The sequence below is a fragment of the Vanellus vanellus genome (assembly GCF_965231255.1).
Source record: "Vanellus vanellus genome assembly, chromosome: 1".
In the NCBI taxonomy this organism is placed as follows: Eukaryota; Metazoa; Chordata; class Aves; order Charadriiformes; family Charadriidae; genus Vanellus; species Vanellus vanellus.
In genome coordinates this window covers 63,875,165-63,902,873 of record NC_138905.1, presented here as the reverse complement: position 1 = coordinate 63,902,873, position 27,709 = coordinate 63,875,165, and the positions used below count along the sequence as shown (strand labels likewise).

The 27,709-nt window shown below is 46.0% G+C and overlaps 1 protein-coding gene across 1 annotated transcript; it reads right to left on the bottom strand.

The window, feature by feature from the left end:
- Window positions 1–851: 851 nt before the first annotated feature.
- ATP6V0A4 (ATPase H+ transporting V0 subunit a4) lies at window positions 852–25,644 on the bottom strand (the record flags this gene model as incomplete). Its single annotated transcript, XM_082481869.1, has 20 exons — window positions 852–945; window positions 2,043–2,214; window positions 4,144–4,261; window positions 5,203–5,337; window positions 7,189–7,296; window positions 8,942–9,158; window positions 10,074–10,192; window positions 11,964–12,057; window positions 12,541–12,698; window positions 13,008–13,147; window positions 13,940–14,090; window positions 14,519–14,731; window positions 16,182–16,275; window positions 20,620–20,702; window positions 21,232–21,358; window positions 22,377–22,471; window positions 22,861–22,986; window positions 24,009–24,103; window positions 24,947–25,025; window positions 25,528–25,644. 20 exons carry the CDS (start codon window positions 25,642–25,644, stop codon window positions 852–854), a joined length of 2,535 nt encoding a protein of 844 aa, XP_082337995.1.
- Window positions 25,645–27,709: the final 2,065 nt, after the last annotated feature.

The window sequence follows — 27,709 nt, the reverse complement described above, 5'->3', positions numbered from 1 at the left end:
TCAAATTCAACTCAACTCAACTGTTTCGATTCCTCTCTTCTTTCTGTTCATTAGGTATCAGCATTTATACCCAGTCTGCTTTAACAACCTGTCTTGAAAAATACAGCACAGGGAGAGTCATCTTAAGTCTCCAGTGAGAAACAAGTCAATAGAGAGAAATAAATTGGCTGCCAATGTGGAAACTGACGCACTCTTTTGTTTACACAGCTCAAAACTAACACTTTTGTTAAGTGATGACGTGTGCAAACGTCTATAATCCAGTGCTGTCAAACCCTGGAGGAAATCAGATAAAAAGAGGGTTCTTGTAGTAAAGCATGTAGAAAATTGCAAGCCTGCAATATGACCTGTCTTTGAGCTGGTTTGCATTGTGTGCTAAATGAAGGGCTGCAATCTTATAAGGGACTTAATCATTGTCATATGATCAACCCCAGCTTGAAACAACAGCCGGAACATATTTTCCTTGGAAAGAAATATGCCGCAAAGACAAGGCAGTAAACGGAGCAAAACACATGCCAGTTGATTATTAATAACCAATTTAATTCAAAAGCTGCATCTCGTCTTTTCAACCAAGCAGTAGGCAGTGCTGACCCGATCAAACGCTGAGGACCAGTACTTGGTGAAGACATCAGTGGAGATACTCAGCCAAGGGTCCAGCCAGCCTGGCCAATGTAGTTCATCTCTCAGCTGATACAGCAGTATATGTGAGTGCAGCTAGGACATTTTCATCTACAGCTGCTGTTCTTTCAAGGGCCACGTCCCGTTCAGCTTCATCCCACATACCCTACTTTGTGGGTGAGCCACCACAAGGAAATAGAGCCTGGTCTGAGGAGCGAAACAGCGATGCACTGGCTTCACTCTTCTGCGGTGCCGTCGATGATGTGCTTGAAGGAGAACGGAGAAAATTTGTAGCCAGCTCCCACGTAGAACTTGTTCTGGAACTCCACCCTGGCGAGGAGCAGAGAGGGGTATCAGTGCTGCCCACGGGCAGGACCTATGGCCAGCTGAGAGGCCAAAATGTGGCACCCATGGGAAAAGGGAGGCCATGAGAGTTGATGGCCTCTGAGCTGGGAGTGTAGGTTTCTTCTGGAGCCCACAGTGAGACACAGGCAGCCCAGAGAGTGACGCAGCACGCATCAGCTTTGACTTCCCACCAATCAGTCTGGAAATGCTCCTCATGAGTCTAGTCAGCAGGACATTGCCTGCCTGCCTGCTAAACTGCTTCTAGCGGCTCTGAGAGCTGGGATAACCGCCTGATGGCTGCACACTCTGGTGGGAGACAGACATCTCCCCCTCCCTGCACAATGACAAGCAACTGTACCACAGTTTGCCTTGGCAGTGTTTGCAGTGGGACGTTACGTGGTGAAAAAGGCCGCACACAGCTGGGGTGCTCAGGCAGGATGCCAAGTTACGGTGGTGGTGAGGGGTGATTTTTTACCTTGGTCTTGCTTTACATACTAGCCTAATGGTGTGTCCGCACTGCTGTCATTTCCTGGACTGACCTCTAGTTAAGGCAGACAGGAGCTAACTTGAAACTGGTTATCCACAAACAGCCTGGAGCTCAACCTGGGCTAATGGCACAAGCGCTGACTCAGGTTTTCAGCAGGTTTCGCAGCCCCAGCCAAACTGCTGCTGTAGGTAGTCCCCATCTGTCTTGTTTGATGGTAACCCTGGGTGGGATACACAACCAGTGGTGTGGCTGTGGTGCCTTCAGGCCTTATCACGCACGTCAAGGTGGCCTTGGTGGCTCTGTGTGTTTACCAGGGCAGAGCTGCAGGTTGCCATTTGCCATATGTGCCCACAGTCACCACAGGCTCAGGAAGACAGGCAGGTTGCTGCAGTGAGCAACTCAGACATGGAGCCCAGAGCTCTGACCTCCCTTTGGAGGAGTCTCCCTCGCTTCCCTTGCCAAGGGGGACTCAAGTCCTAATGCACAAGTACTAGTGCAGCATGTCTAATGCCAGCTTTTGTGGCCACCTGCTTCCACAGCCTGATGCCTCCCAAAGACTGCTCCGTGAAAAGCTCCAAAAGACCACGCTACCTACCAGTGCAGACGCAAGGCGTGCAGAAAGGCTGAGAGCCCCTCCATGACAAGCAAGATGGCTACCGTCAGCACTGCAAATGCCGCAAAGATGATGAAGATGATGATGAGGCCTGCCCAGCCACTGCTGTTGAACCCATTGTGCATCACCATGGTCCAAAGGACCTCTGACAGTTCTGCAAAAGGAGATAAAGGGAAAACGGTGCTGAGCAACAGCTGTGGACAGACACAGTGCGCAGTCTGGCATCTCATTTTTCCCAGTTAGATGAGTTGGCCTAAGATAAAATGTACATGACAGTAATCATGTATGGCCACCCTGCCTCTCCATGATAAGTAGGGAAGGAAAGTGGATGCAGATTGTTTTCCATTGCTCCTCTTCACTTTGTTAGAAGGGGATGGTGCTGTTTTGGCTTGGCTTTGCATCACAACTCCTTGCAAGCACATTACCAAGACTGCGGATTCCCTGGCATGATACGGTCATCAGTTTAATTTGCAGCTCTTTAACATGGCAGATAGGCAGTACGTGGAGCCTTCTAGGACTGCCTGCTGCTAAATCCCAGTGAACATGATCGATTGACAGAGTCAATACATGTGTAGATTAGGTTACAAGCTGTAGTGATTGATGCTAGCTAAGACCCACAGGAGACATATAATTTCCATTTGTTCTTCCAAATCACTTCTCTTAGGGTGTCATGGAGAAGCTGGGTGGGAAAAAAAGAAGACAACAGGTTGGTCCCACCCAAGGCAGGCTGTATTGGTGTTTATGTTGCTTGCATGCTCTTAAAGATCTTTTTTCCTGCACAGATTTATATCAACATTCACAGCACCGGTATACCTGACGTGTCCTGTCAGCTCAATAACATATTCCTAATTTAACTACCCTAGTCACACAGGATAGATTCAGGACTGAGCAATTTTCCTTGTGTGATGCAGGCAAAGCAAGGACTTAGCCCAGCTCTTCTCCATCCAGATGCTCCAGCCACCAGTTCAGACTTCTATTTTGCCAGTCACTGGTCTTTGAGCCATACTGAAATTCAGTGACCTGTTACTTTAGGTGACAGCAGATGCAAGGGATCCCTTGAAATTGCTGCCCTTGGGAAAAATGGTCCTGTCAATGCCAGTTTGTAAGGCTGCAAAGGAATATGGTGGTTTTCCAGGCAGAATCCTGACATAACTCACAGGACTGCCCTTAACTAAGCTTTTTAGTTGGTTTATTTTACTTAGATACTTGTCCTCCATGTAAAGCTAATGCATATTAGCTTCCACTTGACTCCTACTACGCTCATTTCTGTGCCAAGAAGTACAGCTCACCCCTGTCAATCCGCGGCATACCCTCCCTCTTGTTTTCCTTTTTGGTGTGCCCAATTCTTTAGGGCAGGCACAACTCCTAGCCAGAGGCAGTACAGCAATATTAATAAAAAAACATTTCAGAAAAATTAGAGTGGTTGAAAATCCGAAGTTCCAGCCTGAGGCAATTTCTAGTATTTGAGCATTTGTTTTTACCTTAAATCAAGACAAAAGACATTGAAATGCTGTACATTTCTCATGGAATGTGAGGTTCCACTAAATGTTGCTGGGAAAAATCCCAGTGAAAATGACAAATGCCTGGAGTACTTGAACCAAAACTTTTCTTTCTAGTTTTCTGAACCAAATCAAAATAACTGTTTCAAGTAATTTTGACATTCATCTGCATAGCCTAAGGCTATAGCAAGTGTCTCTTGGGAAATGAAGCTATGGTTTCTATACTGCCTTTACTTGTATGGACAGGACTACCCATTTGGACTCCACCTCTCACCATGCCACACACCATGAGGACTATTCCAGAGGGGTGGCTACAGAGCAGTGTGGGAAAGGGGCCCCAACCAGTAAATGCAGTCAGGAGCTGCCTGATATATAGCTGCCGGAGATCACCACTGAAAACTGAGATGGCCAGCCACAAAACGTTTGGATTGATCTGACTTGAAGCAAACCATTCTGAGACACGTACGTCTACAGGGAGAACCTCGATTTCATGGAGAAATTCACAGCAATAAGCAAACACTGGCAGAAGCAGTGATCAGCATGGAATTGCTGGTGAGGTAACTAACAGGGAGTCAATCACTCACGTGCATGGGCTAAGCTCAGCGCCCAGAGTCGCAAGTAGGATGCTGTGTTGGAGATGCAACCAAGGCAGTATTCAATGGTGTGGATAGCTTGGTGGACAAACGTGTCTCCAAAATTGAACTGAAACAACATAAACCAAACGCATTTTATTAGTTCCTAGCTCAGGGCTTTGTGGTTAACAGAGCAACACTGTTAGGCTTCTCTTCTCCTCCCTATTCCTTGATATGTCCTGAGCAGCACACAGAGAGTACCCAGATAAAAAGACTGCCTTGAAAAGTGTCAATTCTCTGTGATCTTCCCATACATTCTCCCTGGAGAAATACAATTCCAGTGAAAAGCAAATATTCAGGAACCAGCTCATAGTCCAGTCTTACAATTTCAAACCTGGAATAAGATGGCAATCCAACTGCTATCAATCTTTATGATTTCTTGTAGAGACAGAAATTCGTATATAAAATAGGGTTTTTCCAACTATCTGCCTATTGGCATACATGTTTGTGGAGACATCACTGAATAAGGATATCTTCTAAGACTGTCGAGGTGCCCTGTGACTGAGAGGAGTCAGCCATACCCACACTCAATATTGCTGGTACTCCCAACTGCTACAAACACTTTTTTAGCTGAGGTGCTGCATAGTGCAGAAGCCCTTGACAATATTTGCCAAAGAAAGACTTTTCTCCCTAGCCAACCCTGCAGGCTGCAAACTTTTCAATGCTCCTTTGCAATTTAAAGGAAGGAAAACTCACTGACTCTTGGGGCTTGACCTTCTCTGGGTGCAATGTGGAAGTGAAACCCCCACCCTGGGGAAATGAAAGCTTGAGGTTTGTAAAAGCTTGAGGTTTGCAAGAATGCCTGCTCTCACCAGGCAAAACTAAAGGAAAAATTTAGAGGAATTCATTCTATTCAAATTCAAAGCTTACTCTGTTTGGAAACACAAACTGTTGCAACAGTGTGTCTTGGTTAGAAGAAAAGGGCTGGCAACTCAGCGTAAGCCTTCTGCTTCACTTTCTGTCTTCTGCTATTGTGTCTGTCTGAGTAATTTTCTGCCCATATTTTCTTACCTCTTCATCGTCATCCTCATGTCCTCCATGGCCACCACTGTGGTCTCCCTGGGAAGCTTTCTTGGAATGATTGGTCTCTGGAACATCTACCTCATTTTCACCTCCAGGGTTTCCTGAGATGGCTTGAGACCGAATCTTTCAGAAACAAAATGTAATACATCTTTTGTGTCATGCTACAGGTTGATACCAAAATGAGGCAGACCACGGCACAGAACTCCATCAATAACCTCATGATGAGTAACATATGAAGGACTATATCATGAACATGAGGACAATTTTAACAATAGTCATCACAGACCACAAAAGCTGAGTACTCCTGCTGAATGGCTAATAATACTTAAATATTTTCCATCCTAGAGCATTTTCCAGTGATGCCAACTAATATGGAGCTATTTTTTAGTCTCACAAGGCACCCTTTATACCAACCATGAGAAGATTCTTCACTTTCGGCAAATGAGAAAACTGAGGCACATTAAAGCTGATGATCTCAACTAGATGGGTGCAAATCAAAGGAACTAGCAGCAAATGAAAGGGAAATGGAGCCTGAAAGGATCAGGTGACTTGATGAAGGTCACACCATTCCTGAGATACAGAGAGAAATACAATTCAGATCTTTTGATTCATTTTAAATTGACAAAAAACTCATGACAACCCATCTTCTCTCCATAATCATTCTTTACAGAGCTTTTCTAGAGGCCTGAACAACCTGATCTGAGCCTCACTCCAGAAACGGCAGCACAGCATAAGAATAGCCCTACATTATATGTGTATAGCAGTCCTATTACACAGCATAACCAAATACGGACCTCACAGCTTCTGTCAGGTTCTGTCCTGTCACTCTTTATAGCTTCCAGCAGGTTTCATGGGCAAGGTCTCATGATAACATATTGTTCCCTATTGCAGCAGTAATCATTGTCACACCCGCTTTATCTTTGCTTTACCTGAATGTCAGCATAGAGAACAGACTTTGTTGCAAACATATAAATCTGGGTAAGTGTAAGATGTGATCAGACAGCTAACATATGAAAATTAGGAATGGAAATACGGGGGCATAATAGGAAGTAGGGAAAAGCTGTCAGATGTTGCTAGCATAAAAGCAGGAGAAGGAGACAGCCATGTCAAGATTTCATCCAAATCCCAGAAGAATGACAAAATAAGAAATTACAGCACAGAGGCAGGGTTGCAAAGGTCTCCCAGGGATCTGGATTTCAGTTATAGGTCAGAAGTGACTGGGTTGGAAAAGGTCGCACAGTGCAACCAGCATCTCCTTCTTCAAATGGAAACATCTGTGCCCTAATGAAAGGTACTCCAGACACTAACTTTGACTATAAAGAGAAGTAAATCCTGACCGACAAGTGAAGTCCTATTACCGTAATAAAGAAAAGAATTAATGACCGACTGGGAAATTGCAGCTGCCACTGTTCCTTGTTGAAGAGCTGAGCAAACCACAGAGCCCATGGGAAGGAGGGCTTCGTTAACGTAAAGGCAATCACTTTGGAAAGAAGGCACTGCTAGAAAGCAGGCAACAGCTTTTAAATCAAGCCTCTTGTCCAAGCGCTGTTGATCTCTCGAAGGCCAGGAGTATCACAGATGGCCCATGCCTACAGAGCAGCCAACCAGTGGTGGTTGTGGACTGGGAACTGAGGTCTTTGCTGTCTGTTGGCTTTACCAGCACTCAAGTCTTTCTAAACCTTCTCTGGTTTTGTATACAACACTTGAAAGAGCTCAGTGTCAGCCTAACTCCTCTCCCAACGAATAGGGTATGCTCTTGTGAGCAAAGCTCCTGCTTCCCGTCCAGATGGCTCAGCCAAATGTCCGTACACATGCTCTTGGTGCCTGTGCTGTAAAGCACAGCTTGAAATCACTGGAGAAACTCTGAGATCAGAGGAAAACAGAATTAAACTGTGGCAAACAGTTTTTGGGGTCTGTCTCATCAGCTTTGCCTGTGCTGTACTGAATCCCCCTTGCCTGATCCACACTCCTTACCATGCGCTGTGCTTTCTGGTGGTTGGCTCGGAGGACGAAAGGTTTAATTAGGAGCATCCAGGGAACAGCAATCAGAGCAAATATGACCAAGAAACTCTGCACTTCTTTCTAAAAGACAAAACATCAAGAAGAGCAAAAAGTTACTTTACTTCCTTTAGCCAACTACACTTATGGTTAGAAACCTGGTTCTATAAAATGGTATTGTCTTATACAACAGATATATTCCCCGTATCGGTTGAGTCTCCTCTGCTTGTAAGGACACGAAAATAAATGTATACTGCTTAAGGCTCCAGAAAGCACTTCCAGCTTGGTTGGAGACTCAGGGATGAAAGGCTTTCATGTTGGAAAGGGTTAATTTGGCAAACGCCAATGTTACTGACTTGAACCTGGCTCTCCAGTGTCCCAAGTGAATGTCCTAACTGCTGGGCGAGCCAGTCAGTCTGCCTTGCTTTGATCAAAGTAGAAATGCTGCAGTAAAAGCCAAGTCATTCAAGTCTTCCCCTGGAAAGCCGGGAATCCAGGATTTGCTCTACATTTGCAATTCCAGAAGGGAATCGAATCCCCATAGCTTAGGTTTGATAACACATTCCCCTCCCACCAATATAAGGTGTTCTTGTTGCAGTATGCGACCCATATTGCTGTTCTACCATAACTGTTTGTGCTCTAAGGAGAAAAAAAAAAAGGCAACCCAAAAAAAACCCCAACCCAAACAAAACCCCAAACTTGCATTTTTTTTAAAGCTGGTTCAGATCTCAGATCACCTTATGGTTGGTCCATAGAGCCTTTGCATTCAGACCATGCAGGTGTTGTGGATGGCACAGACAGTTACTGGTGGGGTAGGGGGATAGGAATATGAGAAAAAAATGACCACCTCGGAAAGGCTTTGGGTTGTTACAAATTAAAATGTTATCTAATTAATTTTTGGTGGCTGGGAAAACTGTGTTTACCCAAACTCCCCTGCAGCCTTAACACAGTTACTTGGAACTGATCAGGGTTCACTGCTAACTCTGTCTCACCAGCAGCCCTAAAACTGAGCTCATGTTGAAGTGCCTGAGTGGGCAACTGTATAGATACAAATGCATACACGTGGCTGGGGGTAGAATTTGCTTGCAGGTTCTTCATTGTTGTTGCTGGTGTAAAATCAAGCAAGAAAAAGAATAATCCCTGTTCTGAGCAAATAAACAGAGATGACTTTGAAAGAAGTTTTCTATTAGGGGAGATTTTTTTGCCTTTGTTTTTTTTTTTTGTTTGTTTGTTAGTTTTTTTAAAGTAAACTCCCCAAAGATATATTTCTGACAAAAACCTGCCAGAAAATCCTCTAGCTACTTCTATTTTTTAGCTGAAAATATAAAGTTTTCAAGTTTTGTAGTGAAGAAATAAGGAATTATCAAGGAAAGGAGAGGCTTGCTTTGTCTTCTCTAGCATCATGCCAAGATTTCAGGACAGCATACCTGCTATACTCAGTTTTGCATGTCTAATCACCTTTTTTTCCTTTTTCCTCCAAAAGTATTTTAAATTGCATCATCTTGTAAGGACACCAAGAATAAGGTTTTCTCTGTATCACTGGTTGATAGCTTCTCTGTCCTACCTGTTTACAAGGCCAACACGACTAACAGAAGAACAAACTTCTCTTATGTGACTGGCACTTGTGATTGAGCTTCTGAGCCTGTTTCCCATCTTTACGCCCACTCTTCACAACACCCACTGCAAATCCAACTCCAGCTACAGTGGATTTGAGATGCTTGACCCATACCTGATGCAGATATAATGGAGCATTTGAAGTGTCACTGTAATTGAACAGAAACATATTGATGAAGTGGATGAGGATGCTTGGTGCACTCTGGGATGAGTGGACATCAAAATGGCACCATTTGAAAATAATCATGAAGACCAGGTAGCCAAAAAGAGAGATAATAAAAATCATCTCTGGAATGAACTGAAGGATAATGTTTATGTATTTCTTGAAGTAGCTGGAAAGAATCAGAAAAGATAACTGCAATGAATACAGTACATATTAATACAAAGTTGTGCCCAAGTACTGTTCACTATTTAGTCTTCGGAAAATAACATAAGAAACATGCAAGTATCACTAGCCAAGAAAGAAGTCTGTAATTACAATCCTTATAAAGAAAAACATTTATTTACAAAAGCTTTGTCATACTGATTCTCTTCAGTTTTTTGTACTTGACCCACTAGTATCTCAGCGCCCAAAAGGTGAATACGTTGAAATAAAAGCCAAAAAGAAAAAAAAGCTAATTTATAAAGTTAATCACTATATGCTGAGAAAGGTCAGAACCAGGTGTAGAATCAGTTCTGTAGGGGCAGTCCTCCTCCCTGTCATCTGCAACCACTTTCCATCCTTGAAGGTCACTATGCACCTTCCAGCTTTGGAGAGTGTCTCAAGACAATAGTGTCAGTCCCTCCGCTCCCTCAGCATTTCTTATTTTTTGTTGCAAAATACAGCGGCAGAGGTATAGACATGCACACCTACAGGCACTGTGCAAAATTTCAGTGCGCTTAGGATTAGACCAAAAGAGTTTTTCTTTCAAGACAACAGTTATCAATAGTGGGAGGTGCTATATATTTATTGTACTTCAGTATTTCTGCAGAATCAAGAATACAGGAGAGAAAACCAAAAAAAAAAAAAAAAAGAGTTTATCCAAAAGAATCTCTGCAATGCTGATGGCCATCCTTCAGGCTTTTGGGCTCAGCACTCTGCACCAACAGCGGTGTGAGTCAGTGTAAAAGGCATTTCTACTTGCATTGGGAAAAAGGCAAAATTCAAGTCATCAGTCCGAGATACGAGGCTTTCCCTGAACAAAGGACACTAGTTTCGGGATGAGGACTTGCGTGCTGCAGCAATGGGCTTGGTGAAACAAACTTACATGTGGTTGAAGAGACTGAGTATCACCCCAAAAATCATGTGCACAATCCCTATGACAACGGACATCTTCATTTTGTAGGAGTTCAGGAAAGTCAGCTTGTTTGCTGCAACATTCCAGATCTTTGGGGAAAGAAGCAGAGAGAGACAGAACAAGGTTTTCAGGTGGTTGCTCAATAACAGATTTGTGCAAGTTGTTCTGATGCCATCAATTTACTCCTCCCGGTTCTAGTAAGAAGAAAACAAGCGACAGAAATCTAGATGTTCCTTATCATACTTGTAACACTTTGCCAAGCTTCTCATCTAAAAGGTATAAAGTATTAACCTTGTCTAACAGAGGAAATAACAAGGATTTAAAATGATGTAGTGACTTTGCTTCAGTCCTTCAGAAACTGATACAAAGGCTGGTAGCAGAACCTAGATCTTTTCAGTGTCATTCCTTGCCCTTAGGCTGAGTCATCTCCTTTAGCAGAGGTGGAAAGGCATGGGAAAATCCCTCCTGCTGCTATGGAAATTTGTTCCACCTTCACCAGAGAAGTACTGAGGGCAGAGCATGTTCAAACATTTCGCTTGAACAAAAAAACCAGCTCATTACAGCTCTTTGGCCATGGAGATCAGATTATTCCCTGCCTCTCTGCAGTAACTTTCAGCTGTGTTAGGACAGTAACCACATGCCTCTTCTCAGTCCTGCTTTTATTACATTGCAGAGCTCCAGGGTTCCTTCTCCTTTCTTCTGAACTTCCTAGATCCCAAATTCTTCTGACCCCAAAGATGGTAGGTAGATATCTCTTTTCAGACTTTAAGTATACTTCCTGAACTGAAAGGAGGGAAGACAGGATTATTCGGAAGGCAAAACATTAGCTGATGTGCCTTTGCCTGGCATGCTTTGCCTCTTCTACGGCTATGGAAGAGGCAGCCTGGCCTCCTCAGCTCAGGGTGACTCTTTCTTTTCCAAGGTACACCTCAGCCATTCTGCCAGGACTTGCAAAATACAAAGAGCCGTTCATCCTTCTGGGCAGATGACACGCATAATTTCCACAGAGAGTACCACGCAGGCACTGGTGCTTGCCACCAGCCATTCCTCCCTCCCAGCCAGGGGTCCCAGGCTCTCCAGCAGGCAGCAGCCAGGGTGGAAGAGGGGCTAACCTGGGTTAACTTCAATTAGGGATGTGTCGGGGCAATGTAAAGAAAATTCACCTTCCCCTGTCGCGACTTCCTGAACTGGACTGTCTACGTCCTGGGCAGAGGTTTAGAGGCGGGTTTGTGAAAAACTTACTACAAGGTCAATCTCTCTGCAAACCAGGGGGAGCCAGTGTTTCTTTGTGTGACTAACTGAAACGAGAGCGCACCCAGCAGAACAGAGGTTAATTGGCTGATGTGAAGATTGAAACACGAAAGCTTGATGTCAACAACTATGTTTCAATACATGATAAAGAGACAATAGCAAGAAAAGAGAAATAGAACACAGAGAAGAAAACTTGGGTAAGTTAACTAATACTGGCTTTTACTTCACGCTTCATACGATAAATAGACTGCATGGAAATCAGGACTTTGCCTTCAAACATGTGACAGCTCTGGAATGGGTTAAGTACTCAAGTAAGGAAGCTGAGTCCAGCAGACTGGTGACAGAGCAGAGACTGCAGCACAAGATCACTCTCCAGCAAAATCAAAGTTCCTTCCCAATTACCATTTTGCTGCTGCCTGTGCAAAGATGTCAGCAATACATATCCTTGATTGCTAGAGAAAAGCATCCCGATGACTATGTAAAGAACAGGCAGAGAGCAGGAAGTGAAGAGTACAGCTTCAGGAGAGAGAGCAGGGAGCTACTGAAGTACCTGATACGTAGAAACAGGATTGAAATACAAATTATCTTAGAGCAATTTAATTTAATTACCGGATCTATTCCAAATGGGTACGGATTTCCAGAGTAGACTCCTGGGACAGCCGGATCCAACTGCAGCACTGTATTGTCCAGAAGCACATCCTTACTACAAGAGAAAAAGGAAACGACCTTTGCAGCTTAATCTCACTGTATAAGCCTATGGTATATTTACATGAGTTGTGCTGAGGACTAACACATGGTATCTGTCACCAGTTCCAGCCTTTCTGTGAACTGTTATCCTGGGCTTGTGTGCACACGCTTGCGCGCTCGTGTGCGTGTGTGTAAATGAGTCCTACACAACGACAGTCTCCATCACAATGGTAATTCTCTCTACATCAGTCCCGGACACCTGCAGATTTTTATGCACATCAGTGCCTGAACAAACAGGCGTGTTCCCGGGGACTCTACATTTCCATTTCAACAGTGAGTTCATCTGTGTGTGTCAGACAAAACCTCTGATTCATTCATGACTGCATTCACAGCAGGGAGTTCTTCCCTTCCCCGCACAGGCAGTCATTGTGTCTTTCTTTCAAAGCCTACGTGCTCCATTCGGTGTGTTTTCAGTTGTTTCCTACATTTAGCCACTTACTTCCAAGTGCTATTTTTAAACATGGGGATGATATGCCAGGAAGAGCCAAAGATGTTGAACGATTTGGAGAAGCAGTCATTGTAGATGAAGCCAGTGTACATGGAGAATATGCCCATGAGCAGGATCAGGTAGCGCCCGCTGAAAAAGGTGTTCCAGATCTGCAGGGGGAGAAGGCAGTGCCAGTGACCAAAGTACCTGCAATCCCATCAAACAGTGGGCCTCAGACAACAGGAGACATGATTGTACTAATCTATGTCTCTACAATTATTCATAGGAAACTCGGGGTCCCTTAGGCCCATCCAGGTCTCTGTGCAGAAGAAGACAGAATTACTTACTAAATCTCTGCCTCATGAGCATCTTTGAAGGATCTCCACTCAGCTTTTTGGAGGCTGGATGCCCCCTTTATAAAATGGGGATGATGAGCCTTTTCCTATGCTGATAGGGTGCACCAGCTCCCTGGTACTCACCTCATTAGTGCTTTTCTGGGCCAGAAGGCTCTTCTCATTAATGACCATCCAGAGTGCAAAGCCCAGCATGACAGCCCCATGGCCACAATCCCCAAACATCACCGCAAATAAGAAAGGGAAGGTAATGATAGTGTACGGAGCTGCAGGAAGAAGACAAGAAGCTCAGCTCCTACTAAACAAAAAGGCCTCAGCAGAGAAGCAGTCCACCCCACTGGACCTTTCCTCACAGCTGCTGCCCTTAACTGTCTCCACAATCCCTCCCCTACTCATGATGCAGTCAGGTCTAGTGCAGAACTGGCTTTATCATCAGAAAGAATATCCAATTGCATGACCTGCGTTTTCCTTGCAATTTTAGCCTTAATTTGTTGTCTCACCATAATAAACACCATGCATAGCCAATTGCATTTTGGTTTGCAATAGAATAATGTACTTGAAGTTTACCATCATGTTCGTCAGTCTTCTCAGCCTCAACAATCTAAATTAATCTGATCCTTTCCCATGGACCCCTATTTCTAGGTTTCTGTTCAGTGGTCTGTTTTGTTCTCAGTGGTCTCTTGGAGATTCTCTGCCATTGTTTCACACTTGTCTCAGGTCCTTTTGGCCTTTTTTTTTGCCTCAGGACAATGATCTTAACTTCTATTTGCCTTGTGAGCTTAGGTCTTTTCCTCAGAGCTGCTACCTCACCATTTGTTCCCCATCCTGTATTTGCATAGTTCATTATTCCTGCCATAATCAATCACTGAAGACCGACAGCCAAATTCTGTGCCTGAGAAAATCCACGCCTATGCACCAAACAGTATCAATTGTTACCAGCAGAAAACATGGTTCAGATTCTCACTCAGCAATGAGTGCATGTTTTAGGATAGTGATGGAGCTCCAAGGCTTTACTTTGGCTCTAGCAAGCCAGATGCAGGTAGCTGAGTGCTTCTCACCTGGGTTCATCTCCCTGTAGTTGCCCACACCATATGCATCCACAATGTTCTGAAATCCAGCTGTAAACTTGTTGGTCCTGTTGAAGGTGGGTGGTGCCATCCTGGTGTGTATGGCAGTAAGAATAGGGGCAATAGTAGAGCCACTGCGCTCCTGCAATCCAGGTGACAAGGACAGATACAGACAGGGTGGCTAGCAGAGAAGAATTGGTCCCACAGCACCACGGTCTGTGTCCAAACACAGACAGCACATGCACAGGCAGCAACATGAAAGCTGGGCTTAAGCTTATTATACCTCAACCCTTTTTCTAATATCCAGATTTTTCCATTTTCTGTGCTATTGATTTGTTCAGGGAAAGCTGCCAGCACTGCTGACTCCTGGGTCGATCACAAACCTGCTAAGATTTAATGCTGACCTTAAACTCCCCAAGGCCAAGCGATCATGCGACAACCTCAACTTTAATTAAAACAGAAAAGGCAGACCAGCATTATGGTAACAGGCAGAAGTCTGAACATATGCTCAACATATAAACATTGCAGTTTGGGTGAGAGCTTCAGGGACCCAAAACAGTGGTCTCTTACCATTCCCTGATGGAGAGCTCTTTTTATCCGGCCAGCATCTGCCACTGGGAACCAGATCTCTGCAATGACACACTGCTGAGTGACGTCGATGTTACAGCAATTCAGGACGTGATAGATGGCCTTGATTTTCTTCACCTTGATCCCCCAGGACCACAAGTTTGCTGCTGCCTCATGCAGCAGTCGCTGGCGGTGGGACTCAGTTTGGGTTATCACCTGCAAGCACAACACAGGCAGCACTTGAGTTAGGAAGGCGTAGGCGGCGTGATCTACTTAGCAGTTATTTGGGGATGGCAGATGGAAGAGGGTTGCAGAAAGGGAGTGATTCGTATGAATGTGTGGGGCATCCTGGAGGGCAGTGTGTGCAGGTCTGGACACAGGAGTACTTGAGACCAGGTGCACAATGCTGTTCACCAAGGACTCTCCCTGCATGCCCATGAGCCTCTGTAAGCATAGAGGAGACCATAAGGAGTTACCGAGCTGTGGGATTGGCTCCTTACCCAGTTGCTTACAGACTGGTCACATCTCACCATGAGCTCCTGTAGGCAACTCTGTGCCATGAACTTGGGGCCCATCACATCCACAAGCATGCCTGCGCTGCCAGGGCTACAGCTTATAGCCCTGGTGGGACTTCCATGTATCATGTGGCCACCGTTAGTGCTGCTGCACAAATGAGCGATGGTGATAACATGTTAGGAAGATAACCTGTGTGGTCTACAAGCGCTGAAGAAGTCTAGCTGCCCGTGATGCTCAGGAGTGAAAGTCAGTTTGTAAATAGACTTGTGTGCAGGCTTGGCAGTCACAGACATCCACAGAGGGGGTGACAGCAGGATGGCAGCTGCCAGATGGGCCACCTCAGGCAGACAGGGTGTCCATTCCCTCCTGCCTCGGGCAGGACCCACTGACATGTAACAATACAAAGGTCACAGACAGGAGTCCCTCCAAAAGGTGTGAAGTCCTGATATGGTATATGGATATACAAGCTATTGAGCATCCATAGCAAGTGAACGTGTAATTTTCATCTCTGTACTAAATGTATGAGTAACGAGGTGGGAGACTTGTACTTCTACAACAGCAGTCTTGGCTTTCCATTGCTAGTGTGACAAGCGCCCCAAGATTTCCTCGGTAAAGAAAACCTAATTTAAATATAAAAGAAATATTTAGAGTCCTCTCTGACCCTAGTATAGTTGTACTACAGTTGTGACTGAACAACTTTGCGAGCTGCTGAGGGAAACTACGCTGTAAGAGCTAGCTAGATGAAACTATTTGGGACAAGGTGCAATTTGGTTACAATAGCTATAGCCTGCTGATGACCTTAGATCCCACCCTGTAGCCCCATATCATAAGGTCTAAACCTCTGACCTCTGCATGCCCGACAGCAGCAAGTAGTTTTTGAGGCCCTCACATGGGAGGCTGTCCCCCAGCAGCTTCGGAGGGGGTGGTGAATTGGCAGAGCAGAGCACAGCACAAGCACTGGGCCTCCGCAACTCGCGGCAGGACCTCTCCTGGGCTGGTGGCTTTATCCCCAGCCCCCAGCCAGCTCTGCACAGCCAGCTCCCAAAACTAGCCTGGGATCTGGCCATGGCCACAGAGTTTCAGCCAAGACAAATGTTTGGGCAGGTCCCACTTGCAGGGTTCAGACCCCAGTAAAGTCACTGTCACTTACTGTGTTTAAATCCTCGATCCTTGTGTTGACTCCATCAAGCATTTCTCGGCGCTCAGTGGCAGACTCTGGACAGGGATAGACCGTGGCACGAAATCTGGCCTCAGTAAGAGAGAAGCGAGAAACACCATTTATTTGACTGACTTTTTCTCCCTCTGGACTTTTCTCAGCTCGAAGGTGGGGAAATCAGACTTTATTCCTCACCCAGTAGGATACTCTTCTTGCATACTACAAAGTTGTCCCTGGTCTCCCAGAAAGGTCCATAAAGGTACATTTATCTCTTCATGAGAAAAAGAACCCTTTCGCCTGTTCTAGCTGAAAAAACACTCCCTGTCTCAGGTGCTACAAGGTACGTGATACCATACGGTGGTCAGCACTAATATGTAGCCACCTCCCTTATGCCCACAAGCTGCTTGAACTGCAAAAAAACACACCAAAATACCCTCCCCTGGCAAAGGCAGCCCCTTTAACGCGATAGCCAACAGATGTCCCTCTTGCACTGAGGCTGGAAAAATACCGTGTCCCTGTCCCTGCACTACCCTCTCGCAGGCACTGGGGGTAGGCATCAGCTGAGCTGCTGCTGCGCAGCGAGCAAACACCCTTGGTCTGTGCAGGCTGTGTAAGAAAATTACCCTGTAAAAAAACAAACAAACAAACAAACAACAAAAAAAAAAAAACCCAAACAAACAAAAAAAAAACAACCGACCATATTTCCAGCATAAAACAACAGGAGGATGACCATACATCCGGCTCTTGGCTTCTGGTCCATCTGTTTGGCTAAAGAGCTTGGGAGCAAGGGAAGGATGGGGGATGTTTTTTTAAACACCTGAGAGTGGTATCTGTTACCCCAGCTTACCTATGGCCGGGTCAGTATAAACGCTTTTAGAAGCTTACCCCCAAGGCTGTATTTGGGAGGTTCCGCTGGTTTGTTTAATGTGGTATAATAAGGACTAATGTGGGCTTCTAATATGTGAGTGAAGGTCTTACCTCCATGCAGGTGTTGTATACTGCTTCATCTACAGTATGTGACGTGACCTTCTCCACTATGGTGTTGCAAAGTCACTATATGATCCCAATACAGCCAATTAGAATCAAATAAGTTGTATGTCTCTCTGAAAAGTGTACAGCTACCTGTCCTGCCTGCAAAACGAGTCCCAGAGCATGCTTCACGCACAAAGAGCAGGTACAAGGAGTTCCCACCGGGACCTCGCAGATCGCAAGGTGTGCTGCTGCAAGGCTCTGCGCCTACAAGCTCTAACTGAGCTGACGTGTCGCAGCAAATAAAACAGCAGAGATCCCTCCATTTTTTCCTACTCGGTTGGTTCAGTGATATTTAGTGCTTGTGCCAGCCCTGCCACTTCAAGGGCATTATAAATGTCGTCCTTCAATACTGCTCCACCAGGTCTGCGGGAAGACATCACTTGTCTTTGCAGAGTGGAGATCTTCTGACCACCACCTAAGGCAGCACACTTCCACCATCCTGCAGTGGTGTTACGCTGAGTTAGGGTTGCTGAAGGGCTGCCTTTCTGTACGTGAGATGAATTAAAAGAAGATGTAACGGGGTCATAGGGGTCTATCCCTGTTTAAGAGACAAAAACGTGCATGCTCTGTGTACAGATAAGCATCATGTTCTGGTTTTGTCTGTGCGCAGAATATATCACCACCTGCTCTCCAAAATCACTTCCAGCACACACACAAGTGAGGACAATTGCAAATTGAACCAAACACGCAGCAGTTTCCTAGAGATCGGCCCAGAGCTGTGTGTAATGACAGCAGGCGCTCTTCAGCTAAACTTCCCTTTCCAGAATTGAATCTCTCCTCACTCAACACCTGGTATTCGTTTCCAAAGGTTATTCACCCTACCTAATTATTTCCATCTTCTTATTCTTCACAGCTCTTGGTTCATCTTTAATAAGGATTTTTAATCAAACTTGAAAGCTTTTTCCTCCATGCTGTACAGTTCCCCCGTTTCCAATAACGTTATTGCAGCAGTGCTGCTTTGATCTTTTAACAGCCATTTTGCATACTGAGTATCAGCTTTGCCCTAATGGCACAGACATCTCTGAAAGCTCCAGGAGAATTCAGCGGGGAATCCTTACATTGATAAACCCAGTTTAGTATTCACATTAGCACTGAGGCAGCCGCAAGAAAAGGAGGAAAAGAAAAATTCTTCCATTTTCCTCCTCCCTGCTCCCTCTACACCTTTCGCTAATAAATTTGTGCATGGACTTAATGCTCATGAAATTGGCAGACTAATGTTACCAATTAGAGTCAAGCAGGAACTACAAGCGTAACCTGAGGCACACTGCTCTGCAAACAAATCTTAGCCTGCCTTGCAGGAGACTGGCTTATACCAGTCCCATGATTTTTTGCCGGATATTTATTTGTCATGAATGATGACATAGTGCTAAGCAGATATGTCCTGCTGGGGCTGGAGTGATGCTGCCATCTGCTTCAGGTATAGTTAACCCTGCCTTAAAGATGGACTGGACCAAAACATCTTGACCTGTGTACCAGGGGTGGCTGATGGCCCACAGAGCATACAAGGAGAGTCATGGGATTACTACATTTAAAAAACTGCCACTCAGCAAAACATCCATATATATGTGCATATTAACAGGCGAGAAATTTGAAAGGGAGGAAGAAAAGATATAAAGGACAATTTCAAGCGTGGCTTGCAATGAGCTGGCAAAAGGCAAAAAACACTGGGCTTGCACCGCAAAGGACGTCCTGTGAATTTGTCTTAGGTAGGTCTGTTTTCCTTCCATTACAAGAGGCTGAGCGAAACCAGAGTTCCTTTTTATGAACCTACCACCACATACATGCCACCAGCTCATATCAACTTTGCACACCACAGCCCACCCTGCAGGGACGGCCTCACGCTCCCAGTGCTGCCCAACCGGCCCCACGGATGGCATCGGCTCCCGGCACGTTCCCGGCTGCACCTCACTGCAGAAGGTCGTGCCTCCAGTTTGGAAGATTCAATCAATAACAAAAATGCTGACAGGTATTGCGTTTCCTGTTCTTTTACTCCCACCCCGAAAAAAAAATAAAAAGTTATTGGGCTTTTGACTGCAGGGAATTTAAAATGCTGCAGGGAAAATAATTAAATAAAATAAAATCCTCCATAATGAAGTGCCCGCAGCACACTCTGTGGGCAGCCCCGGCCACCTCCGAATGCACGGCCTGGCAACCTGCACGGCCTTGGGTGCAGAGGGGCAAATACAATGGAAAGCGTTCAACCACCACCAGCAACTGCCCACGAGTGCAGAAGGGGAGGAGGACACCGAACAGCACCAAAAAAGCAGGCAAAGAAACGGGACATAGTCAGGAAATTGTAATTCAGAAAGAGAAGGAGAATCGCCAAACGCTCGAAGACCACTGGCAGCAGCAGACTGATCCTGCGCGGTAGTGATGGCACAACTCCCTCCGTGTCTGAGGTTCAGGATCAGAAATCGGTGACTGATACCTGGGAGTCTTCCCCCAGCTGTCCACGATCCCGGGGCTGCTTTACAGAGAGAGATGCCCACCTCAGGACGGCTGAATTGCTCTCAGGATGCCTATAGAAGGCATTTCAGAGGGCCCCATTTCTAGCACAGGGATTGCTAATTGTCCCCAGGGGTCTATTGCATCACGGGACTGAAGTCAATTATCCCAGCTGGATGAACTGACCTTCCAGCTTTTATCCTGATTAAAGGCGGGATGTAAGGGAAGACCTGCCCTGAGCACACGTGTCGAGTAAGAGCAATGGCTCACCCCCTCCCTGTGACCTTCCGCAGCCTGCGGGCACTTGGCTGGCCCCGCTCGGCCGAGGGGCCATACCTGAAACGGATGCGGCGGCAGCAGGCAGATCCCCTCATCAAATCTGATTTACACTGCAACAAAGCCTATTGCTCATCAGTGTTATGAAAGAGTAACAAAATATTTGACCCGAATTATCTTTTCAAGATGCTTAACAGGGTGGAAACAAGTCAGGCTGTATGAAGCTTTCATTTCTCTTCTGGGCTCTGTCTCTGATTACACAGATATTGCCCAAAGGCCTCATATTTTTACACTGAAACGCAGGAAGGTTTGAGAGCAGCTTGGGGATTACCATGTTGTGAGCACCTAAGTTAAGGCCCCAGGTTTTCAGGGGAAATGCTGAGTATTTCTTAAAAATCAGTCCCCTTTAAGGTGTCCCAAGTTAAAATCCTACCAACTGAAGCTCCCAAGACCTTTAAGTCACTTTGGAAGTATTTAGGAGCTCAGTTTCCAAGTGCCAAGGTGACGGATATCTTTCATGACTAGGAGCAGCGGAGCTGAGGAGCGGAAGGGAGTTGGGTGGCTGAGCTGAGAGCCGGGGCACTGAGGCCTAATCTCCAGCTCCAAATTCAACCAGCCCAGGCTGACAGCCAAACACCTCCGTTGGAGTCACTGTGGCTTGCCCACCAGCCTGCCTTACCCGTCACAAATCTTCTTGATTTTTTGTTTAAGCTGCTCTCCTTGATAGAAGATAATGAACACGTTCTTCTTCACCTCTTCTCTCTGCAACGCAATTCAAGCAGAATTTAAAGCACCCAGAGGAAAGAGTTCAGTGCGGAACAGGTGGTGTTTTTTTTTCAGCAGCCTCTTCACTGGGTTGTTCTTTTTCTCCAGCCCTAGTTTTCCAGCAGCAGTGTTTTCCCTAGATGCTGCTTCAGGGACCGGGCATGGGCGGCCGCTCTGGGTTATGGGGGAGGGAGCAGAGAGGTAGGGGACAGGAGGTCCACCAGGGCACAGGGCTTACCCCAGAGACACCATGGGGAATTAACGCTGCATAGCCAGCCCCAGGTGAGGACAGCCACAGCCCACCTCCCCAGTGGTCCCCGTAACACAGCCACCCTGCTAGGACTCACGTGCCCCTTAACCAAGGAGGACAAAGAAGCCACCTCGATAATGGCAAAAAGGGAAAGCAATGTCAAAAAAACTTCTCCCATCCTCAGACTTCCCCACATGGCCAGGGCACCAGTTCAGTTTCTGCATGTCACAGGCATGCACGAGGAGCAGCGTGAAGCAAAAACAGGTCGGTACCTACCGTCACAGGGTCCTCCAGGGGGGTGTCCATCTCGGTGTACCTCAGGTAGATGTTTCCCCTGCAGGCTCGCCACAGTAAACGCTCAAAGGGTATCATCCTTTCCCTCTTTATTACCCCTGCTGTGAATCTAGGAGAGTTAAAAGGTAAATAAATTACAAGCCCATTCTAAGTCTTTTAGGACCTGTAACACACATGATTCTACAATCTCTTGTTTTCTAGTCCGTGATTGCAGGGGCTCTGCTGCTGCAGGCACTTCTAGGGAAGACGTCCTTGCTCAAGCCTCAATCTACTGAATTTATCCTGTTCTTTCTTTAAAACGTTTTAAGTCCTCCCCAGGTCAACAGAAAAAGGAGAAGAGACAATTCTGGCTAGAAATGGAGGAATGGAGAGATGCTTAAAGTCACGTGACCAGATTGCGCCTGAATGACAGAGGTAGGAGGTAGCTCTCCTTTTGCCAGAAAGCACCAGACTGCAGCTTTGAAGTGCACCATGACATGCTGGTATAGACCCACCAAGACAAGCCCTCTGCAGGCATATGCTTTGCTCATACAAGAGTTGAGCAGGACTTCAGAAATACCAGCACGAGCAGCTAAAAAACACCAGTCTGGGAGAACACCGTCAGTGAGTTTAACCACACCTAGCTGATGAAAACACAAGGGAAAGCTGTTTGAGTCCCTGTTGGCTGCTGAATTACCATCAGCATTGTGCTTAGTGGTGTTTCCACCCTCCTAACTGTCAACTTTAGTGCACACTTCTATTGCAGACAAAGCCCAGTGCAAGCAATCCCATGGATTTTTGCTGTGGTTAGATATCTGTCCCTGAGGACCAGGCTGGTAGCCAGCTGCCTGAGTCCAGAAGCCACAGGTAAAATGTTGTAAGATAACAATTTTCAATCAATACCTACTAAAGGCTCACTGGAATTGGTGGACTGGAAGTAAAAGTCCATTTGTCCCACTGACCCATAACCTGACCATAGTTTTGATGATAACTTCAGAGGACAGTACCTCTTCACCTTCATTAAATGGCTATACTGAATAGGCTGGTGAGCAACCTCTGCTGAGAAGCTGAAGGAAGTGTACCAGTGTCACAGCAATGCAGTGTAGGTGGGAAGCCTGGCCAAGCCGGCGGCCACCGCCAATACACACCCCAGCTTGGCAGCTGCAGCAGCAGGAGTGCTTCTCAGCTCCAGCAGTCCAGATGTGTCTTCACTGAAGAAATCATCTGGCAGATTGGTTTCTGCCTGGAAAACATTAGTTTTAAAAACTAGCCAGTTTGAAAACTATTTTCACATTTTTTCTCCTGACGTTTTTTCCCCAAAAGGTAGCATTCCACAGACATTTAGACAAAAAGAGGGGGGAGGGGGGAAGGTAGACTATATTTTAGCAAATGAAAAGCATAAATGCCATTTACAAAGAGATTTGGGAACCAGGTTCTTGAGACACATTGACTCACAGAGCGATGCAGGCTCCAAAGTGACTGAGGTGCTTTTGCAAACATATCTTACTGACCTGTGGTAAAGACCACTGGGTTTTGATTAAAAATGAGTAACAGCAACACACACCAAATGAAAATGTCAGTATTTTTAGGAACCTTCCACATCTCTGTTGGAAGAGCAAAGAGGCCTCTCACCTCAAAGAAATCCTGGGTTTTCTTCAGCAGATGTTTGAGCTCTGTCAGCTCGAGGAAGTTCTGCTTCAACGTTTGCTGGTTCTGGTTGGCTTCCAGCAACTCCGCTTCAAGTTTCTCCAGCACCGTCTGTTTAGAGTCCAAGCACATCCAGAAAAACTCTGAAGCAGATCAATGGCCCTTTACCAAGTTAATAGCAAATTTCAAACAATAGATGGCTGGTTTGTTTTTTCAAGGGGGAATACAGAAATATTCAATGAGCACTTCGATAAACACTGAATTTGTAGGAAGATATTCATCAATGCCAATGTCTCGTTGTCCCATTGCCACATCCCCTACTGGGTGCTTTGTCCTCTTCTGGCATTAGAGTTCTGACACACCTGACTGAAGCTTAGGCAGGTAAGTGGGTGCCTGATGTAGGTGTCTCAGCCTGTCTTGGCACCTCTGTGGTTCCCCACAGGATGTCTCAGGCCCCAGGTGGACTGGCTGTCAGCCTACTGACTACAAAACCAGTCTACAACAAGGCCATTAGCTTAGGTTCATCAGATATAGGCCAAAAATTAGGCGAGGATATGGGTCCAGGAACACACCAGGCAACCACCCCGCTCATGAAGCTGAAGCCCCCGGAAAGCATGATTTTTCTTCCAAGTCATCTACATGTGTGGCACTTTAAAAATTACCCCATCTGTAGACTTCACTTCCAGCCGAGCTGGAATAAAGCAATCCCTGCACATCCAAAAGCAAGGCACAAATACTTGCGTCAGGCCACAATATTACTATATCACAACCACACTCCCACCAGTGCAAACAGCCCTGGGGTTTTTATGCAGTGAAGCTGGTTCCAGCGTCAGCTCTCCTGGCTCTCACCCACAGGATGATGATGAGGGGGGTCCGTGGGAGTGATATGTTGGATTAGAACTTTCACAGGAGATGGTGAAAAGACTGGGCTCCTTCAGGAACGTGCAACAAGACCAGCCTTAGCCTAACTGCTGTGACAGCAACTTGGGGAGCACCTCCACAGGCAGGGAGAGCTGTGGCAGCCTCAGTTACTGGTTCCTTCTTTGAGGGGGAGGGCTATATTGAGCAAGTTACCCAGATACCACATTGCATGCCCCCTTCCCTCTCTCCTTGATCCGCTCCAAATTCTGTACCTCCATATCAATCATTTCTCGAGGCAGGGGGGTCTCTGGGTACTTTTCTAGTTTGACTATCTCGACATTGTCTTCCATCTCATTTTCCAGAAAACCTGCAAGGAAAGGACACAGATGTCTTGATACAGGGTCATCCCTGCTGCATCCTCCTGGTCACCAGCTGCTGGTAAAACCCCTGCCAGGACATCTGACGCTGAGGTGTGACAAGGGCCAGTGATATACAAGAGCCGTCATCCTAGCACATATACATAACCATCAAGAACTGAACACCTAGCAGCCTCCCTTCTCAGTAAGGATGTTGTTTGTCCTGAAGCCATGGTGGTCCTTCCCACCACCGTGCCCTGGACAACCCTCAGCCCTCACACAAATAGTCAGCACGGCACCTCCTTGCTTGGGCCAGTGAACAAGGCACGCAGCAAGCTCAGGCTGCACACCTCCACTCTAGCAACGGCAAGTGCTGTCACAGCGGCTACGGTGGGCACTGATGTCATGGTGGGGGGAATGCAGAGCTCACAGAACACACATCCATGGCACACCAGGCGCCACGAGCTCTGCTGCTTGGGTTTTAGGGATTTGTCCCCAGGCTGAAGCCCTCAGCCACAGGAAGCATAAGCCAAAGGCTGGTCCACGGGGGTAAGAGCCAGGTTATCTGGATTAGCTTCCTGCCCAGCCCCAGATTTATCTTGTGGTTTTAGGTAAGCTAATGAACCTCCTTTCAGTTCAGTTAACCATTTTCAAAACAGGAGCAACAATTTATTGCCCATATGGGGGAAAGCAGTAATTAGCTGACACACGCAAAACATTTCCAGGGGCTCAGATGAGAACATCACCATTTTGCCACTAATTCTGCTCCACAGTGTGAGAGCACTTAACAAAGAAATAAATCCCACACCACCAGTTGGCGGGAAGCCAATTGCATTTGACAAGTGTTTACTTACGCAGGATCCTCTCCAAGGATTCACACCTTCTCACTTCATTCACAAACTTTCTCTGGAAGCTGTTCACATTCACATTCAGCTAAAAACAGGAGGGAAAACAAGCCTGGGGCTGGAGACTGCACGTTGCCACGCTCATTTTTAGCATCAGCAGAGAACGAACGTCTTCGGTGCAAACAGCCACCACTGCTGTATCTTACAGACTCCTAGGGGCAGGGCAATGCCATGGGTTTCTGTAGGGCCAAGGACATCGTGGCCTTACCAGGCTCATTTCCACCCGGCCTTACTGTGACAGCAGGAGTCATAGATGGACTCTTATGGAGAGACACCCCCCCATTTCCTGGTGGTGGAGGGAATTGTCCTAAGGTTGTGCACAGAGTGTGCAGAGCACTGGATGGGGACTCAGAAACAGGTTGGGTCTCAGCATGGCTTTCAGATCATCTTTGGGGAAGTCCTGATCTCTCCGTGGGCGTTTTGACCACCCTGCAGGTGGACCTTCCCCAGGTGCTTTGGGGGAAGGACAAGCACATCCCAGGGTGCGTCTCACATCTGAGAGATGTGAGATGCCCCCAGGCACTACTCACATCTCTGAACTGGACCAGACCCAGCTCCCCAAGCTCAGCCACACAGCAGTAGGCAGCCTCCACCTGCAGGAAGAGCTGCATCAGGCTCATCTCCTCGCTCCGGAAGACCGAGGCCATTTTGCCTGCCCTCCTCCAACCTGGGTGTTCGTGGAGGCCTTGGTAGTAGCAGCAGTCTTCTTTGCCCAGGGAGGTGCCAGATGTCGTCGGGCACTGTGGGAACATTGGGATCACTGAGTCAAGACGCTAGAAGCTAATTTGATGCTGCCCAACATGTCCTTCAAAAGGGTTTCTTCTCCTAAAAGCCTCCTCAGACCCACATGAGATTGTATCACACCAGCACGGTGATGGATTCTAAGGTGTGTGTGTGACACAGGGAAAAAGGGGAGCTACTGGGCCCCTAGGACAGATGAGCAAATACCCTGCCCTGTCCTCTGCTGGGCCAAAGATGCTTCAGACACTTTATTTGGGTTTTGGGTGCTGAGCCCATGAAGGACTCAATTTCTCTTTGTCTTCCACAACACAGAGAACAAAAATCATTAATTTTGCTTTGCAGTTAGATGAGTGAAAGAGGTCTGACTGGTTTTTATCACTTTCATTGGTAGTGTGAACACAACATCGCAAACACATCTGGAGTGTGTTACATGGCGATGGGGAGGACTATTTTATTTGAATTAAAACGAACTTTAAGATTTAAAAAGCATTTTCTCCCTATAAAGTACTGGTTTTGAAACAAGATACATGAAATGTCTTCATAAAAGTTCCTTCTGTTTATATGCTGCTTATTATTTACTTTGAGTAACCTGAGCATACAAATTGCCTTTAGTTGTTCTTGCACAAACTTAACTGACTTGCATGCACAAACAGTGTAATTAGTATTTCCCAGAGAAAAACAGGCAAGTAGATACATTTCTTGCATGCATTTAATTTTGTAGCAAGCCTACATTTTATAAATAGCAAAACAAAATCCCTTTATATCCTCACTTCTACTTGCTAACAGGAATGGGAAGTCAATTGTCCTTAATCCTCTCTCTCTCTGAATCTTGTCTTGCAACATTTTTTCTAATGTGGATTCTAATAATTTTCTTTATAACATATGAAAGATTTTTCTTAAATGTGAGAGAAACACTTTACAAAATACTAAACATTGGTTTAACAGGAGCACTGTAGTCACTGGCTTGTATTTGCTCAATTGTCCAGTGAGTTTTCCTTGTCTTGCTCTCTGTACCCATTCACTAAATGATTTAAGATGTTGAAAATATGATCTATGATAACTAATAGCTTGTTAAAATAAAGCATACCATGTGCTAGCTCCACTGGGTTAAGTAAGGATATAATCTTTAAAGTTGGATGGACAATTTTCAACAAACTATATTTTTCACAGGAAAAAGACACAGAAGCTGGAAGAGTCCCCCACTACTCATGCAAGAAAGTAAAATTTCTCTAGCTCAGATTTTCAAAAAGTTTAAAAGATTTGCAAAAGGCTTAAAAGATCATCAAAATGTCCCATCTTAACTTCTTTAGACTGAAAAGTGTGAAGAGACTGTAATATAAAGCAGTTTGCATTTCTAAACCTGCAGTTAACTTCCATTAAAATCTTAAAACCTTAGAATTAAAAGAACAAAACTCGAGTGAAATATTTGGAAATATCTCAGTTAAACTGCTCCAAACCACCCAAACCCAGGACTCCACTTTTCCTCGACAATCAGCCAGTGAGAAACACCAGAGGCTCACTTTCATCTTGATTTGGAATGAGAGAAAAAACGAAAAACAAAAAGAGAAACCTCTTCCCAGCCAGGAAACCCTTCCCAGCCCCGCTCCGAGGAAAGCAGAGAGTTCGCCCTTCCTCCATTCGCGCAGATAGATACAGGAGGTTTGCCCAAAGGCACCTGCTGCCGGCTGTGCCTCTACCAACACCCCTTCCCCCCAGTTTTTTGTTTTGGAAAAAGAACAGTTAACTGAGAAACCACCCACACTATCCCCGTTCGCTATTTCCCGGCGGGATTGCGCCGCACTAAAATGCACCGTGTTTCGGGCAGAGTAAATCCCGCTGCGGTAAGTTGCTTCGGGGAAGGTGTTACGCGAGTTTACCTCTCAGCCACCGCGTTCCTCTCCAGTGGACCTCTCTCCTCAGGGAAGGGGCAAGCTCTCACCTCGTCGGGCCGGCAGTCCCGTCAGGCGACGA